The sequence below is a fragment of the Anser anser genome, assembly GCF_964211835.1.
Source record: "Anser anser genome assembly, chromosome: 14".
Taxonomy (NCBI): Eukaryota; Metazoa; Chordata; class Aves; order Anseriformes; family Anatidae; genus Anser; species Anser anser.
Window position 1 is genome coordinate 8,044,680 of NC_139735.1, and position 19,651 is coordinate 8,064,330.

General features: G+C 42.0%; 1 protein-coding gene across 1 annotated transcript in view; it reads left to right on the forward strand.

Annotated features, from left to right (window-relative positions):
• Positions 1 to 19,651, forward strand: part of ITK (IL2 inducible T cell kinase) — a 31,109-nt gene that overhangs the window by 2,272 nt on the left and 9,186 nt on the right. The window contains exons 2-9 of the mRNA XM_083799028.1: positions 11,039 to 11,143; positions 13,039 to 13,120; positions 14,510 to 14,638; positions 15,280 to 15,320; positions 16,150 to 16,301; positions 16,876 to 16,941; positions 17,124 to 17,178; positions 19,198 to 19,277. Coding sequence (XP_083655154.1) covers positions 11,039 to 11,143; positions 13,039 to 13,120; positions 14,510 to 14,638; positions 15,280 to 15,320; positions 16,150 to 16,301; positions 16,876 to 16,941; positions 17,124 to 17,178; positions 19,198 to 19,277 — 710 coding nt within the window. The remainder of the gene's footprint in view (positions 1 to 11,038; positions 11,144 to 13,038; positions 13,121 to 14,509; positions 14,639 to 15,279; positions 15,321 to 16,149; positions 16,302 to 16,875; positions 16,942 to 17,123; positions 17,179 to 19,197; positions 19,278 to 19,651) is intronic.

Genomic DNA, 19,651 nt, shown 5'->3' on the forward strand with positions numbered 1-19,651 from the left:
TTTGATCTCCAAAGTCAGACAATAGTGGGCCAAATCTTTAGGTGTGGTAAAATTCCAAAGTACAGTGACATCAAAATGAAGCTATGCAAAGTTGGACCAAATAAGGGTTTGGTATATTATGTACTTTACCTCATATATTATCTATTATAAACATGCACGTGTACATATGTGTAAATATATAAAAACAGACTTTTTTTTCTGATGTGAACTGTCAAAAGCAGGTCATTACATGAATAGGAGGACTTTGGATCAAATGAGGAGAAAAGACTTTGTCCTGTGACATACTCCCGGAACCAATCCTCAGCCTTTTCAGTAATACTGCCAAAAATTAGCCCATCCTGGTCAGGCTTCCTTGTGGTCGGATCATGGCTGTTCTGCAGGGAAAAACTTTGGGTAGGCTATGCAAACACCCTCTTGTTCCATGCTAAGAATGGAGTGAATGCCCGGAATAGGAGTTCACAGCCCACGAAGGGGAAATTACAGTACCTGCCTGACACATGGGCTAGGCCTGTCCCAATGAGTCAACCAGGACCAGGGAGCATACACTGAAATCGATGGTCTGTAGTGCTAATCCTCTAGCACAGGTTTGGCTTTGCTCCGCGGTGGCTCTCTCCGATAATTTGTGGGGCTGACAGGGGTTAGGAGAGGCTGGGGACCATTGCCAACATGCATTGCTCATGGTCCCCTTGCTCTGGGTGCTGGCCGCAGAGATGGCGAGTATCCTCAGGCACGCGTGCTGCAAAGGATAGATGGGCCCAGCATCTGCCTATGCTTTTGATGTATTTTTCAAGGGAAATCTCTGTGGATGTTTGCTATGAGAGGTTTCAAAGAGTTTCTTTAGGAACCCCTTACCAACATGTCTAATGGCCTACTGTACTCGGAGTTCAATACTGTATATACAGTGTCCACTGCTCCAGTCCCCATTCAATCAGTGACAACGTAAATTCAGGTAGAACAATTAGCAAACTTCTAAACAATTTGAGAAGTCCCACTGATTTCAACAGAGCATGTTAAAGTAAAGTATAATCTTATGTATTTAACGCAGGCTTACATGTTTTGTCTGTATTTAACAGGGTTTTACAAACAGACCTTTTCCCTGGATTCGGACACTGTGCGTATAAAAAGATGTTTAACAGTGTACTGTAGCAGTCCAAAGCAAGGAAATAACCAAGTTGAAGGGATACGAGAATGATTCTGTAAATGATACCAAAAGCTGTCAAGACAACCGACATCATAAAGGCAAATTTTTGCAATAACTAGGATGGCATTTTTCTGTCGTAACAGCACATAGCTAGACAGAAGGCACTGTTTTCCTCAGGGGCTAAGCATACAATCGCCGTTAATGTTAATGAAGGATATTTACACGTCTCATTAGGAGAATGAGCCCCCAATAACTGACAACAATAAGAAGCTGTGTTTTCTGGAATTCATTAACCAGTACACAATGCAGGGCTGTCTTAACATAAAGCTAAGCTCTGATAACAGGCACATGTATTCAGCCCCCGTCTACTAAAATAAATCAGAAGTGCCTTTATCATGACATGCAAATCAATTCCATGGGCAAAAATTCTTCATTTCCAGGGTCTGATTTTATAGCTACTGTGCAAGTGAGTAAATGAGCACATGGGAGCAATCATTTTAACTATTTCAATGAGTTTGATCCTCACCGGAGTACCCAATAATGCAGGCACTTCTGTGGTACTCTCAGGATCCCGGTGCACTTGCATTACTGCAAAAGAAGCAGCCAAGTGAATCCCTTTTGCAGAGGTCTCTAGGACAGAGTTTCAAATGTTCTTACTTAGCCTTAGCAAAAACAAACTAGTGACTTACCCTTATCTCCTTGGCTTAACGGCTTGTGGTCTTTGGTAAATCCTTCAGTTTAGCAGACAGAAGAACAAAGAGAGATCGTGTCTGAAGTGCTAAGCTACTCAGACACCAAAACAGTTTAGCATTTCGGACACTGAGTAGAGGTTCATGAATAATCTTTGGCATATCACATTCCTACCTGGATAAGGACAGAAAGAAGCATGTATCTGCCTTTCAAGCTGGCTGTGGTCTAAAAGTGGCACAAATGTCTGAGGCTGGTGCCCCACTGACTGAACAGGCCACTGGCCTCTGGGGTGGTGCCACCCTGGTGCAGCTCCGCCGTTTCTGGGACGGAGCTGCTCATCTTGGTGTGGCTCGGACCTGTGGGGAGTGCCGGAGCCTGTCTGTACCATGTATGCAACGTGTGTCCCTATGCCACAGTTTTACCTCTTCAAAAATATGGATCCTTGCCCTCTTTAGACATTCTGAGAATTATTTTGGGGCTGGGAAAGTTGCATCTAATACCTGGGAAGTTCAGGCATTTAGCTATTTTTAAACTTCAGATCTTCATGCCCCCATGTGCTATTACTAGTGCAGCTTTTAAAGGCAGCAGTGAAAGGAGCACAGAGAAAAGGACCGCGTTCTCTCTTCATTTACAGCAGTACTATTCTTCCTACACTGGTCAGATGCTCAAGAGGTCACAGAGCATGAGTCAGCCTTGTCCTGGGCTTTTCCATTCAAATCTTTGATATTCAGACATAAAGGTGACACTTCCGTGTGTCTTGGAATTTGCTTTCAGTCTGTTGTTCCGGGAAAATAAAAGAATAAACGTGACTGAAAAGCCTTTTATCAGGATCCTAAAAAGCTTCAGCTGCTTCTGCTGCATTATCTACACATTGTGTTACTTGCAACTGTCCAGCTACCCATGGTAACAAAAGAAGCTCTTTGTTCCTCTTTCCAGCAGTCCACTTTACCTTGATTATTCTAGGAACCTGACTTGTCTATCTTGCCGTGGAAAGGCTTGTTTTTCTGACCAAGTCTCTAAAGTAAACAGACAAAGACTTTGCTTCTGAAGATCTTGGTTTTGGTGTTCCCGTTAATTACAGTGGCTGTCCATACCATCCCTCATTGTTTAATATAAGTCTTGCTTTGTGTATTCTGGATACCTTAACAGTCACAAAATTATAATCCTCATAGACACTGAATTTAAAGATGTTTCTAAAGTCAACCTCCCATATAAATATGTATCTGAGTAGATAGATCATTCTTCGTAACTTGTCATGTATTTATTAACAAGTCCTGTTTGCTTGCCAGAATTTGCAATACCATCTGTCTTCTGATGCATATCTCCAACTAATTTATTAATAATAAACATATCGCCCACAAAGAAGTCAGGCGTGGCATCTATCTACATCACAGCTGTTTCAACATTGTTGGTTTTTTACGTAAAAAAATCAACATAACCTTAAATAAGATGGAGACAAGGTACAAACCTGTGCCTAATGTTAAAAGAATCCGTTAGTATACCTCTGTGAACTTATCATGGATTTTGTAATAATCATATTATCGGTTGGAGGGCACATCTTAAATTCGTTTAGTTGGACTTTGTGCTCGGGGCCAGGCAGTTGCCATCATTAGATCAACACTCGGAGCAGGACCGCTGCCAGCACTAGAACAAGTCAGCTATGGCGTTAACTAGCCACTGCTTGAAAACCAGGGACAGAGATTCCACAACTTTGGGCAACCTGTTCCATTATATCTTACCAAATGTTTGTTGTTGTTGTTGTTGTTGTTGTTTTCTGAATATTTAGAAAGAACCAGTCTATTGCAGTTCTTTCGTGACTTTCTTCTGCGGCATGATTGACGGTGATGGCACTGTCTAGACAAGATTGCTTTAAACGAAATACAGTTTGTTTTACGTCTGTTTTCTGTGGTCTTTCTAATTCCACAAATGTGAAGTAGAGTCTGGTAAGAAAAAATAGCTACTTTTTGCCAGAATAACTAATTCGATCTTCCAATATTTGGATTATAATCATTTCTTCTTGCACTTGCCGTGCATACCCGGTTCTCCTCCTACTAGGTCTTTGCCTAGGCATTTATTGGTCTTTAATCTTCCAAGATTTTTTAAAAATTATTTCTGAACAAATGTCAGATACTCCCATCTTCTTTAAATTATGAAGCTCTAATATTTCTTCTATTGGAAAACATTAAGGATGCAGCAAAAATGTTCAACCCTTGTTTTCTTTCATATCTTTAAGAAGGAAGGACTTCTTCTTAATATGAATATACTACAATAATAACAAGATTTCTTAATCTTTTATTAGATTTCTGTACTGTAGCCATATTTGTTTCCAGCGTCTGCCTTTGCTTTATACTGTAATCAATATTGTAACTGATATTGTTGCAATGCCTGCCTATTGCTTTGTACTCTTTCATCCTTTCCGTACCAATTTTTCATCCTTAAGACTTACACATTTTTAATGAAAAAAGTGGTGCCATTTAGCCATTTAGTAGATTTAATTTAGGTTTCCTTCTATCACTGAATCTTTTATTCACTAATATCCACTCCTCCCATCTAGTCAAGCATAGTTTTCAAGAAACTAATATAATATTCAGCAATTGTTCCATATGCTTTTTGTAACATAAGACTTAATTTCTTTATATTAGAAAGCTCATTTGAAAGCCAAGAATCTTTTTTTTTTTTTTTTTTAAGTTTCCTTGACAGTGTCATTGATTTTCTTGTCAAACCACTTGTTCTGATAGCAGGGATGCACGCCTTGATAATGATCTGAGACAGGACTGTGATATGAACACTGGAAGTGGCTTTGCATGATATTGAAATAGGAGATCAATGAAAACACTGGGGTATTGCAAATGTGTGAGGCCCTGTGATGGACACAGAGAAAAAATGATCTTATGTCCAAGCGTGCTTTTCTACCAGATCTTTGTACTTGAAACTTAAATTTACACAGCCCATGAAAATGTACTCTTTGTACCACAGAAGCCTTGCAGACAGGTTATAGTTTCAGTTTTCCCCTGCATGCCTTCTGTTTTAGGCTCCTGTAATTCTGAAAGCCAGGCACTGCAGGAAGCCTGGAGGAACGAACAGTGAAACAGCCAACTCCTGGCTGCGAGCAATGTCTGAGGTCCAGGTCTGTAGTGCAGCTCCATTGACTTTTCTGTCCATTTTAAAGAATTTTTACACTTCTCTGGTTTTAACTGATTTTATTGGAAAAACAATAGTGGATCTGGCCTATAGGACTCTATAAGGATGGGAGGAGTCATTTCTTTACAGCAGTTATTCCCTAGGGACACCGATAATTTAGCCGAGTAAATTGATAACAGACTGAGATTGTTTGCATGGAACAGGCTTTGGCTACAAACAGCATCGGCCTCTGTAAACAAGATTTGAAGCTGAAGTTAGTTATTGGGAGTGACATTGCGTGGTGAGTGAGCTGATAGCCCACAAGTAACGTGTACTGACAGCATGCACACAATTATTAAGCTGCACGGTGACATCTCCCTGGCAGATGAAATATTTGCTTTCTGATGTCGGAGCCTGCTGTGATTCGGCTTCTTTACCTGGGTTTGTCCCCACGTCCTGCACTCCAGGGGAGGATGCAATCAAGGAGATCTTTGCAGGTTCCTGGAAATGCAGCATGGCAAAAAGAAGTTCCTGACTGCAAGTGCTGAAGTCAGCCATGACAGCAACCGAAGCCTGCAGGGGACTTTCCATGGATGAGTTAAAGCAGTGAAGCAAACGCAGCTCTCCAGTTGCCTGCCCCAGGCTCCTACGTGTGCTTCACCATCTCGACTGCTTAGATGCATGCAGGCATCTTAGGCACCGACTGCAGTTGGTTTTGTCATTAACGTAATTTGATGCACTCTGCATCCAGGTTATGCTCAACTCTAAAACACCTTTCTATTCTTTCGATGTGAAGACAGCTACAAAACTATCTTTATGTTTTATTTTTAATTCAAGTGGGAGGACAGAATAGTCATAATAGACATGAATCAAGCAGCTACACTTAGGAATTTAAATATCAAATGTAAGAGGGTATCTTGGAGGTATCACAGCATAACACAACAGTCAGAACAGTACAGAAAATTCCCAGTATTACCAATTATCACCTCTTTTTGCTTTTCCTTTGAAACTCTTACTATTCGCAGGCAATGAAAAAAACCCTTACACATTTCTTTTAAAGTCCCATTTGCTTATATTAGGTTTCAAAGTTAATTTTAAAATTGTTTAACTTATTTTATAAAACTTCAAACTACTGATGTTCCTTATAAGAGTGAGAACTCACAAATACTGAACAATGTTAGGGTTCAGGCAAGATCTCTATCAACCAGCAGTCAACAATTCTTTATATCCTAATAATGATAACAAGAGCCCATGCCCCAATGTATAGATAAGGAATATGATAAGATAAGGGGTAGGAAGTAATTACATTAGTAATTACATTAGCACAGTTTTCAAGGAAGTTCAAGTTCAAGCATAATATTTTTGATCAGTGGAAAAATACTTCTCAGGAGAATCACCATTAAAAATAAGTCCATCTTATTGCAGTGATATCTCATGGGTTCCTAGTTACTATGTTCTCTGTTCTTCTCCATTGCTACCTTAAAGCCAACACATGATTATAAGAGACCCAAATTCTAACTAGTAGAATTTGGGTTTATATGTTTATAAACATATAAATGCCTGTTTATATGTGTTGATAGTGATAGGACAAGGGGGAATGGTTTTAAACTAGGACAGGGGAGATTTAGGTTAGAAATTAGGAGAAAATTTTTCACTCAGAGGGTGGTGAGGCACTGGAACAGGTTGCTGAGAGAGGTTGTGGATGCCCCATCCCTGGAGGCATTCAAGGCCAGGCTGGATGGGGCTCTGGGCAGCCTGCTGTAGTGGTTGGCAACCCTGCCCAGAGCAGGGGGGTTGGAACTAGATGATCTTTAAGGTCCTTTTCAACCCCGGCCATTCTATGATTCTATGGTTTCACCACTACAATCCCACAGTGTAAGAAACCCTCAGATCAGCCTCTGCCTCCATCCAGGTTGTACACTGAGTCCGGCCAGAGTAGAGGGACCAGGGTGAAGGTGACAAGGCCCAAGTGGGTCATGCCAAGGGCTGCAGCCAGACCCCCCATCTGTTTTATCACAAAGATGATTAATTGAGAATGGCTCCTAATCAACACAACAATGAAAGCAGGGAACGAAATGCAGCTCATAGTCTTGCAGACAAAAACCTGGCACTGCCGGAACGGTCATTAAATGCTTTTACTGGCGGAAATCTTTCTGCGGTTTTGCTTACGGGGGACTGGAATTTCCTAGCTCTCTCCACCGCAGCTATAAATCTACCTTCCCCTTCCCACCTGCCGAGGGAAAGCTGCAGCTGGGCCTTTGGTGGGGAGCAGCGGGCACGCACAGGGTCATGGGCAGAGCTCGGGGAGGAGGAAAGATGCCCCTATACAGGGGGACCTGCTCCTTTTGGCTGCGAGGGCCTGGCTGGGCAGGGAGGAAGGGATGGGGCAGGCGATGGGGATGGGGATGAAGAAGGGCGATAAGGAGAGGGGAGAGCCAACACCAGAGACGTGTGGTGAGGAAAGTCCAGCTGCAGCATGGGCCCTGGGCAGTGACCACTGATCAGGAGTCTGGGGCCATGTGAATCCTAATTGCATGCTTTTCCCTTCCTTTACACCCCAAAAGACACAAGTTCTTACACAACTTTTGAACGCAATCTGCTTTGTGAAACATGGCATGCTGCCTTTCTGCCTGCTAGAAGGTGCTGTCTGCTCTCTCCTTCTGCACTCCTTGAGGTAAAGCTCTGCCCACTCCACCTCCCTGGCACTTGGCCTCCCTCCCTCCTCCCCTCTGCTCCAGCACCCGTGACTACTTTTTCTGCCATGGCCCTTTGATAAATACAATGGGGTTTAGCTCAAATTTCAGCAGCCACCAAGGTTTGTGGCTCCACGGGACCTTAAGCCCCAATGGTTGTCGTAGCACATTTGATGAATTGGGACCACAAATAGCAACAGCGAAGTGTTAGCCAGAAAGTAGCAAATTCCCCAGACTGCATAGCCCCATATCTCACAAAATCTTAGACATTTGTGAAGCTTATGAGTGCAGAACCGCAGTCAGGAAGCATATTCGTGACGCTGCTCTGTGCTCGCTGGCGGCTCGTTGCCCTCCCGCACCCAGCTCCACGTCCCCGCTTCTGCCCGTGCTTGTCTGACCCAGGCTCAGCTCAAACCAGCAGACCAGGAACTGATGTGATTAGTTGTGTTGCCTGGCCAGGCTGCCGTGGCTGGGCAAAAACAGTGCTGGTGGTTGCGTAGGCTTAGCACGTGCTAAATGCCAGGTGGCTCATTCCCCGAGTAAGCACGGTGAGATGCCTGGTTTGTGCTGTGTACGTAAAAATCGCTATAGAATAGTTGTGATTTCAAAATTCCCCCCTTCTTCTATCCCATAGTCAGTTGTTCTAAGTTGTATCTAAGACAAATAGGGATCATTGTGGTCATTTAGGAGACACAAACTAAAGGTTTTATCAGGGAAAGACTGCTGGAGCTGTGTGGCAAGAGGAGGTGAGATACTGGAGATGAAGACCATGATGCATGGAGCTTGTGATGCACCAAGCTCCGCTCAGTGCTGTTAGCTTCCCCCCCCCATTTTGTAAATAATGGCTCAATAGAAATAAAACAGGACACAGTGATCTGCAGCACACTGTGCTTCTCCTCGTGGGACAGCAATGTACCTCGGTTATCTCTCCATGCACATTACACAGTAAGACCACTGATGTTTTTTCTGACTGACCAGCTAAAACAGCTATTTAATTATACTCCAGGAAGACTGAAAGCAGCAGAGGACTGTCAGCATGTTTTGTCTGGCCCTTTTAGGAACAAGTTTCTTAGGTTTTTGGAGACCACTTTTAAGAGGCTTTTCCTCTTCCCTCCCTTCCAAATAGCCTGGTTGCTTTTGTTAGATTAAAGTGCAGGCAGACATCACAAAAGCAGGGGTATGTTTAGTTTCCAGGCCCACTTCTGGGTAATGCCTGGTTTGTGAATCATAATTCCTGCTGTTTGTGCTGCTACAAGGCTGTAATTGCTTTCTGTCAGCAAAGTCCCGTCTGTGGAGAGTCTTCCAGGCAATGCAGTGGCTGCGAGACACGGCCTGATGTTACACCTTGACTTGAGATTACAGGGGCTTCTGCTGTGGAAATTACCGAATTAACAGGAGTTCAGCAGGTGAAGAGAGCTGCAGGACAGCTGCGTAAAGCTCCTTGTGAAGGCTGGACCCTGTCTTTCAGAGAAGAATGGAAATGTATCAACAAAAACCAGTCTGCAGCGAACGAGCCGAGTCTGTGACCAGCACAGCATTGACTCCTAAAGCCTCGGAGAAGGAACATGTGTGGTTAAGCCCTGGGACTTCAAAGTAATAAGTCAAAAGAGAGTTCTCTGTTAGCAAAATTGAAGGTTTTAGTAGGAAATAAATGGCTTTGTGTCTCATGGCAGGGTAGAAGTCCCAGGGGGAGAACAAATGATAGACTAGGTTGTGGAGAAGAGAGAGAGGAAGCCAAGTCTCAAAGAAAGAAGTGAACAGACAAGAGTGAAAGAAAATAGGAGGGAAAATGGGGTGCAGTGAGGCTTTCTAAGACTTGGCAATACTCTTGCTAGCTAATTGGTATTTACATTTAGGGCTGCCTTACAGTCTTGGGTTTATTGAATAAAAAAATCCCATTCCACCTCATAGAGCTACGTAGGCAGATGCCATTGACAAGAGACAGTCCTGGCAGAAAACCCAAAGGCGCTGGTTAAACTGCCGGCAACTATGAAAAAAACATACACCAGCAAAGTCCAGCAGGAGCTATGTGCAACCACACCGTAATAACTTCCCTCTCTTTCCTCAAGTCCGAGTGCACAACGACAAAGTACCCAGCCAGCTGTACAAGAATAAAGTTTTAAAACTTTTTTTTTTAAACTTTAGGCCTCTCTGTTTTGAAGTTGGATGGCTCATAGCGGCAAACCTCCCCGCATCTCAGCAGGGCAGAGCTGTGGGGCCATGACAGTGTGGGGAGCAAGGGGCAGAAGGGAGCCGGAGGGTGAAGGACACAAAGGTTTGGGATGGGACTCCAAGGCAGGGCAAGGAGGCCGCCAAAATACAAGTACAAGGCAGTCTCTGAAGCTCATGCTCTCTCATGTTGACAGTAACCCGTGTTTGCAAAAACAGAAGATTTTGCAGCATTCTTTGGGTTCATACATCTCACAGTCTTTCATCATGTTGTCACAAAGCTGGGCTGGGAGCGGATTAGTGTTTCATCCCTACTGAAAACGAATCAAAACAGGAAACCAGTTTGCTTCCGAAGAGCGAACGCGTTTGTAGCGAATCCTTCAGCAGCGTGCACCAGATAGCAAGCATCAGCTTAGCTCCGGCCTGCATCTTCCCCACCCATCTCTCCTGCAAGGGCCTAGTGCCACTTGCCCGGGAGCCACGGGGCGATGGCTCAGTTCGAGGGCAGTGGGGATATCAGGATCCTGTTCCTTTCTTATCCTCCCCTAACTGCCTGCTCTGTTATCTAGCTATCTGGTAGCTGATGAATAATCACGCAGCAGAGGCTGCCAGAAAAAGAGTTTTGTAGGCAATTTTTTGAGGATATTATTTATTTCAAAATTTCCTGTTATTTTTCTTATCTGAAAACCCAGACAACCCAAAACCAGAGACATGATTTGTTTCTTGGAAAACAGAATCAGTGAAAATGTTATATTTTAGATAAAATGCTTAGTTTTGAAAATCAAAGTACCCAAATGTTTTTGTGTGTGTGTGTTTTTTTTTTTTAATACTTATTGTTTTATAGCTTTTCAGTATGAAACAAGTGTTGATAAGCTGAAAGTTTCATGAAAAGAGGTTGGTTTTTTTTGTTGTTGTTGTTAAAAAGGCATCTAATTTTGTTGGGGGAAAAAAATGAATTTCAACCAAAGATTTTGACTGGTTCTCTAAGAATCCATGTGCTGACTTGAAATAAATGTATGTGCATGTAAATATGTGTATGTGCAATCTATATAGAGGTGCCATATATGAGAATGATTCTTTATACTTTTAAATGTTGTACATTATCAGTTAATCTGCTTCTGCTCCACTGAAATCAGAAATCTCCTGTGCACATCTCAGTCTTGTCTAATTATTCACTTAATCCACAATCACTAGCTTTAACCAAGTGTTTTTGTCTGTCTTTCAGAAAAAAAGGACTTTGAAGGGTTCTGTAGAGCTTTCAAGGATTAAATGCGTGGAAATTGTCAAAAGTGACATCATCATCCCCTGTCAATATAAATACCCTTTCCAGGTGAGTCTGTCCACTGACTACATTGATAAGTGATATCATTTCATTTTGAATTTCAATGAAATTCTCCTGCAAAATGCAGTCCCTAATGAACCCAACACCGTATGAATTTGTGTATACAGGGCAATCTGTTCACAGATTCCTTTAGACAATCAGAGTGCTACAACCTTGGTTTGGGGTCTTTAGGAGCAACAGAAGGTGCTGTCACACACTGCAAACAGCAGCCTGACAGGGAAGTTCTTAGCCGGAGCCGGTGGGAAAGCTTGATGGGGGAACCTTGACTGCTCCTTACTCCCTTCCCACACTATAACACAGCTTCCTTCAGTGAGAATGGATGAGCGAAGGAACAAATGCTCAGATCTACTTGTTCTGGGTATGAATTTTTCAAGCTGTGTCTCCACTGCTTGTAGGAAGAACGAAATAAAGTAAAGGTTGTGGCCAGTCCTGATAGCGGTGGACCAGACTTGCTGGACAGTGCTGAGCTGAGGTCAGGGGACCTGCTTGTAGCCTGTCTGAATTTTGTCCCAGAGTCAGTTTTGTGGTACTTTGAAAAATGATATTGTCTATTTTCTTCTTAAGTATCTCAGCTGCACCCAACTGTAAATTTTCTGTGGAACTGACGAGTTTGGGGTTGTTTTGTTTTCTTTGTGTGGCTCATCTGGCAAGTGAGCCCCTTGCTGAGTGGCTGAAACTAGTGATTTTATCCAGTTGTGCGTGCTCGTGGCTACATCTTCTGGAGATCCACTTACTGCGGATTTCAAAATCCATCTCAGATTGTCAAAACATTAAACAGGCATATCACTAACATCAACAGGAGTGGCTTTAAACGAGCGGGAATTATTCCTCCTTTCTTCCTATTTTTTTAGTTACAGAGGTTATAACTTATCTCTCTGTAGCATGCAAACCAACTGAGTCACACAGCCGTCTGCGTGTGCCTGCAAGGGCATCGGGCCAAGAGATAGCAAATATTTCCTGTCCTTTAAACAATAATCAACGTTGCCTCATCTATGCCGCTGGATAAACTTTTAAAAAAAAAATAAAGCTGCTGTCATGTAGAAATCTCTGTTTAAAGACAGCGGTCAGAGTTTTTCAAAGCTTCTCTGGATCAAAGAGACCAGATCCCATTTGGATTTAAATTGTTGAGATAAATAATGGAACAAAAATATAGATTATGTGTTATACCACATTTTCTGTTTAAATGTAGTTATCCGATTGAGTCATTTTTATTCTTGTGATGATTTTACTCCCTGTTTGAAATTTCACAAATGTTCTGTATTTCTCTTCCATCATTTGTTCATCATTAAGAACAAGCTTATGAAACCAGCATCCTGGCTGCTCATTGTTTGTCTGCTCTTGCTTCTTATTTCCTCGCTATAATCCCCGTGAAAGCTATTAAAAACTGAAAAATGATAGTAATCCAAAAAATCTCCAGGGAGTTGCTTGGGATTTATACTTACACAAGAAAAGTTAAATTTGGCTCTTAGATTTTAAGTGAACATGCCTTGAAAGAAACTGCTGAGAACAGATGGCATTTCCCCAGAGGTACTTTAGAAGAATAAACCATGGTCAGCAAGAAATGGGCTGGCTTCTGTGCAAATGAAGATTGCTACATCTCCATTGATTTCACTGGAATTTCTTAACAACATAAAGTTGATCTAAAATATTACTCATCTGGAATTCTTCCTTGATCAGGTATTCTACTCAGTTTTAGAGAAGCAAAAGGCACTGAGGTTATGAGATGTCACTGAGCAGGGCCTGTGTACTCCACGTGCTCACAGCATCATTTTGTAATTTGTTGGTATGGGGGCTGCTACCTGTTTCTTTCAGTGATTCCATTGTACCCAGTGTATCTGGGATTGTTTCTAACGGCTGGCTCCCTTCTTTACTCCCCTCTCCAGATCATCCATGATAACTACATACTCTATGTGTTTGCACCCAATCGCGAGAGTCGGCAGAGATGGGTCTCTACACTGAAGGAAGGTAACAAAACCCCTGCACCCACCTAATTGTTGAAGTTACTTAACCCAGAGCAGTTTTCTCAAAACCTGTAATGCCAAGAAAATGTGCAAGAGGAATTAAGTCTTGCATCTAAACATGCAAAGCAATAACTGGGAGTGCAGCTATGGAATTAAATGTATTTGCAATTTTTGTGCGTGTGTTTTCAGCAGCAATAGAAAACTTGGACATGGAATGCTTTTTTTGCCTCTTTCAAGGATCAACTATTAATATGTTACTGTAATTTGAGGTTTCTTATGTAGGAAGAGATGAGAAATTACATTAGGGTACTTTTTAAAAAATAAATTAATATGTTCTGGGTACATTTCTCAGCTCTGATTAACAGAGTCGTTGTTTATATGACAACCTTATTACAGAATCATGATTATTAAGAAACATTTTTGTGGGTAGCTTTCATTTCCTGTTCACCTCCTGAATTGCACTGTGGTTCATTACAATGGTTCTGAAGTGAAGGTACAATACCTAACCACTGCATGCAGAAATGAAGCACAGTACTTGACATAGGGAAGGTGTTGTTTAGATACACAAAAATTGCATCAGGCTTCCCTTGAAGCTTTCTCCTGCTTTATAAGACAAGCTGCTGTATTGTTCATTCTGAAAATATTGTGCCTGATTGAGATATTATTGAGTTCATGTATTTAGTCTTGCAACCAGTTATTCCCCTTCTGGGAAGAACCTGCTCCAAGTTTTTGATTTATCACCTCCTCTAATTCAACATTTTCAAATAGTTTCTTGAAACAGGCCAGCAGATTTATTTTTTTTTGTCTTTTTAGGAAATTATTATTGTGGATAGAGATCATGAGCTTCAAACAGAAGGACCTTTAATTGCTCATACAGAGATTCAAGACTGGCATTTACATGCACAAAAAATATTTGGAGTTGGCGAATGCCAGCTTGTACAGCTCCTTCTGAACACCAAGCCAAAGCAGCAGAGTCTATATCCTATGTATATACATACTGCAGAGCTGTAGTTTTTTATGAGAATCATCAGTACATGGCGTACCAGGTTTTCTTTCTTTTTTGAGACCTTCTTTCTGTGGTTTTGGTGTTTAACAGTTTAAAGAGATAGTCACGTTGGTAGGATTCTGCTCTCGCACAGTACAGAGGTATGAGTTCCATCACAGGTAGGAAGGCTATCCCTTCAGAGTGATGGTGGCATTCACTCCTTCCAGGAGAAAGGAAAATATTAACAAAGAAGGCTGATAATATTCACCCAAGCCTGGTTTGAAAAGAAGAAGAAGCTTCTTTTGTGCAGATTATTTCCATTCAGTTTTACATGCCTTTCAGAGATGACATCAATACAAATAAACACATTTTTTTACTCCTCCTTTCTCTTTCTCTATCATTTTCCAGAAACCAGGAACAACAACAGTTTAGTCTCCAAGTATCATCCAGACTTTTGGATAGATGGCAAGTGGAGATGCTGTGCTCAGACAGAGAAGATGGCAGTTGGCTGTATAGAGTATGACCCCACCAGAAATGGTATGGGAATTTTTAAGACCATCCTGACCTTGAAAATATGTATTCCTAGGAAAAAAGTAAAGGATTAAATCTGCCTTGTACAGAACATCAAAGAATACCATGTTATATCTGCAGCAAGAGATCTTGCTGGCTTCCTGGGACATTCTTTATTCTGGCTCGTCTTTCACTATGTATGATACTCTTTGTTGTGAATTAACATTTTCCTCGGTGGAATGTTTCATGCTGTCTCAGGAATTAGATTGAAAACTAAGAACTTGATCAGCTGTGGTCTGTCAATAAGCTGTTAACAACTTTCTTAAGATATACAGATTCATCCCTGTGTGTCCTATTTTGTCCTAATCGTATTTCCTCTGTACTTTCAATGACCAGGTGTAATCTTTACTTTGTCTACTAAAAAAGCCTGTAGGTACTGGCAGATAGGGATGTCAATCTTTCTTTACCCAGGACTTTTTCCCTTGTGTTGGCATGATTCCTTATGTAATATGTATATCAGTTTCAAACACGCTGTGTGGCTGAGAGTCACTTGTGTAGGTGCAGGCTGCTGGTACATCTTACTCTGAAAGTCCAAGGCTTGATATTCACTATTTCTGTATGGTTTTGTCCAGATCTGTTTCAAATTAGGTTTCTTGATTTCATTTCAGCCTCAAAGAAGCCACTTCCTCCCACTCCTGAAGATAACTGGGTGAGTGCAGTGAGGCACGATAAGCTGTCCTTAGTGTCCTGTGTGCTTAAGTAGGTGAAAATATGTTCATTAATGTTCATCACGGCGCAGTGACCTAGAATATCACCCGTGATAATATTCCCTGGGATTTTCTCTTGCCTTTTCCTTTTTTTCTTTCTTTTTCTTTCCATAAGTTATAAATCAGCAGCATCCCACTACAGCTAGATTCAGTCCTGCAAAGACAGCTTGGTTTTACAAATAGCTTTCCAATCGTGAGGGAAGCTTCAATGGTTGTTGTTTTTTTGTTTTGTTTTGTTTTGTTTTTTCAAACTATAGAAAGGGAAACTGGGAAAGGGGGGGGATATGAGAATAGTACTCATATCTGCAAAAGCTGCTGTGGAGAGGAACAGAGTAAATCGTTTTGCAAACCCACTTGTGGATTTGGACAAAATCTCATAGGCTTACACAATAAGAAGTGAGAAGTAGGGTCAACCTAAGTCCATCTAGGGAGGTCCTGAAGATTTTATCACTGGAGGCTTTTGATTGGAGTTTAGGAAACATCTGTGACAAACAGATCAGACAGAGGTAATCCTGCCCTGAGCTTCAGAGAAGGAGTAGATAACTATTTTCTGTGCAAGTGATTTTTTTTATGAACTTCACATTATAAAAAACCTCATATTGCTAATGTAACCCACCATGCACCTGGGGTGCCTTCCTAGCTTTGAGGATTTTGAACCCAGCAGACCGTGTATAGCACACACCAGTGCTGCCAGGGCAATATCATTTTAGACAGCATACCATTGATGTTTATGAATATGAGTATGATGAGCCTTTTTCCTAATTTGTGCAGAAATTGTTGCTAGACACAAAGGAAGCCTTAGTCATGGCCATATACGACTATGAAGCCCAGAACCCGCAGGAGCTGACGTTACAATACAATGAGGAATATTATGTGATTGACAGCTCTGAGGAACATTGGTGGCTGATTCAAGATAAGAACGGGTAAGTCCCTTTTCCACAGCCAATTTACAAATCCTTTCTAAATCCAAGTTTCTCATCCATTAACATACATGCTGGCCTCTAGTGTAACTTTCATGAAGTATCTTCTGATATGTAGAACAAAGAGCAATGGAAGGCTTCTTGCCTTTGATGCTGCTTGTATCCAGGCAGCTGAAGAAAATGGATCTAAAAGTTAATTTTTTGAAGCGCAATCTAGTTCAGACTGATACGTGCTGTCGAACGTGGAGAAAAAAAAATGTGAAAACTGGAATGCACAGAGCATATTTGTGTGTTCCCTTTGGGGATAACTAACACAAAAAAGAAATTATAGGATCCTGAATGTGAACAGTGATGGAGTCTGTGCATTACTTCTCTTTAATCTCCCCTTGTTTAACCAGTCTGGGGAGGATATCAGTTGTTTCCTTTTCCCAGTAACCCTGCTAAATACATAAAAAACAGCATTTATGTCATGCAAAGAGCAAGACTTCTGGCAGGCAAATCTTTCAGGGCTTACTCCCACAGATGTAGAGAAAATCCTGTCTGTCTAGCACGCTCATGCTGTATCGCATTTTAACAGGCATGAAGGCTACGTGCCAAGTAGCTACCTGGCGGAAAAATCACCCGAGAATCTGCAAATATATGAGTAAGTTGTGCCTATGTTTGTCTTGTACCTCTAAGCACCCTGGATTTGTTATAGAAGCTACAAACCCCACTTCCCCACCCCGCAATCTGTGCTGGTGCTAGTGCTGGGGCTAGCACGGAGGCTTTTTGGCAGGAACTTTAATAGCCTAGAAGTGCTGACTCGGAGTCCTTTGATGTTTTCAGATGGTACAATAAGAACATCAGCAGAAGCAAAGCAGAAATGCTCCTCAAGGATGAGGTAAGCCCGTGTTACGTGTGGGTCAGATGGGCAGTAATAATTAATTAATGACAACTGAGGAGCGAGGTATGGGACCAGCAGGGATCCGCAGCAGCCGCGTGTGGGCAGCGACCTGTGTCACCCTCCTCCAGGGCAGGAGAGGGTGATGGAAAACACCGTTTCAGAACACCGTGTCAGCCGAAAACTGTGATTTTAGCTTATTGTTTCTGTCTCTGCAGGAGGCTGAAAATGCCAGTAATTCTCAGAAAATCTAACTGGTCTTGTGCCGAAGTATTTTGGGTGAAAGCCAAAAGTATAGGTTGGCGTTTTGTTTAGTTCTGTCTGTGTGTGCGTGCGTATGAGCATGCATCTTTAATTTTTCAGTAGAGACAGAGTTTTCCACTGAAAATTGTCATGAAAATAAAAAGTATGCCCTGCTTGTTCAAATTTTCCACACAAATTCAACCTCAGTTTTTAAATTAGCTCTTTCACTAACAGGAGACTCAAGTAAGATCCTGGATGATAGTATTTTATGAAAATAAAAGCTTTTCTATGCAGTTTAAAAAAATATCTTTTATCTCCTATATACTCCTATAGGACGTATCCACACATGGTTTAGTGAGCTCATTTTTCCTTTGGGTCCTACCAGAACAGCTTTTCTGTGGCAGCTCTCACCAAGAGAACCAGAAGACCTCTGATTCAAAGCCTCCCAACCCTCACAAGTCCCTCAAAAAATGCGGCCAAGCACACGAGTGATCTTCAGCCAGCCTTGCTGTCAAGTGAGAGGGAAGGGCAAGAATGGAACTTAAAGCATCTCAGGCAGGATGCTGCCTCCAGCACTTGTCTACCTGTGCAAGCAAGGAGGCTGAGGCAGGGCGCACTTGGTGGATCAGCTTCGCACCACATGTTGTGGGTGGTCTTTGTCTGACAAAGCTGATAAAGCTTCTTCCACCTTTATCAGACAAAAGACATTCACGGCTTGCTGTGTGTCTTCTACCAATATTAGCACGGTGCTGAAGTGAAGGAAGTCTGGTTTTAGGTAGAAGTTTTTATAGATACAGAAATGGATGGAGGGCACATACAAATGGAGGAACTCTACCAGGTAAAACAAAGCAAAACTAATCCAGCAGTTGGGATGCCAGATGAAAAGCATCTTTGTGTGTAAACAGAAGAAAACCACATTTTTTATTATCAGTGTATAGAGCACCACAGCACGTTACATCCAAAATGTTATGTTAAATCTTCTCCTCTGCCATCTGATCCATCACTGCTTGGCCCTGCCTGATCATGGCCTAGGACACATTTCAGCATTCAGATGAGTAGAAAGCAATTACAGTGAAAAATTAAAATGGAAAATTGTTTTTTGAGTGCCAGAGTGGAGGAAGCTTGCTTTTCTAAGCATTTATATTTAGATACTGGATGACCAGGGTACCTGAGAAAGCATGGGATCTTGTCCAAGTTTTTCCCAGTTCTGGGAAATTGGTAAATTATCTTTCCTACACTCCTGTATGGATTCTCTGGTGTTGAATAAATTGCACCTTTGTTCTGTAGTTTCTCTCCCTGTGGAGAGCACTAAGAGGGGTTTGTGTTTCCACTCGGCTGCCCATTTTCATTGAACTTGCATGAAATTAATATCACCACTGTTCTGCTAGATAAGGTTGAAAGCCATCAATGGGTTCAAAATTTCTAGAGGAGAGGCTTGGAGGGACAGAGAGACACGCACTCACTTGTATCCACCCCCACACATACTAAGCATGATCTGATCACATAATTCTCATTTCCTCAGGAAACTAGGCTAAAAATATATAGCACCCAAGAAAGACCAGCTGAGTGTACCTGCAGGCCCTGGGCAGACACCAGAGCAGTGCATGGAACAGCAACCTCCATCGGTTGGCTGATGGCTCATTTTTTTCCTACATATTTAGCACATCCTCATGTCTGAGCAGTAGAGATGGCTGAAACAAGCAGAGCTTGCCCCCGGCCCACTTCTTTTTTCCATGATGTCTCTAACCAGTTTTCTCTCCTTTGCTCTTCTTACAGGGTAGGGAAGGTGCCTTCATGGTGAGAGACTCAAGGCAGCCTGGCATGTACACAGTCTCTGTTTTCACCAAAGCATTAAGGTACGGCTGAGCTAAGCAGCTTTTCACATCAATTACATCAATGAAATGGCTTCTGAGAGTGTAATCTCTGTAGTTGTTTTGGCATTATAAAGAGAGAGCAAAAGGCTCATGAAAATGATAGAGAAAAACGCTTCCAAAAAAGGCAGAAGAGTTAGCTGCCTTTTGCAAAACAAAGGGTATTAAAGGCTCCACTTCTCCCTGCATCTAAATAACTGCCTATAAATAGCCCCTTAAACATCACCAGGGTTGTAATTTTGTTGAATTGCCATCCCAACTGAACTGTCTGTAGGATCAAGATAGACTCATTTGAGGTGGAAAATACAAGACTAGTGAAAGGGTTTCTGTCATGGGGCAGAAAGTTTTGTTTCAGAAAG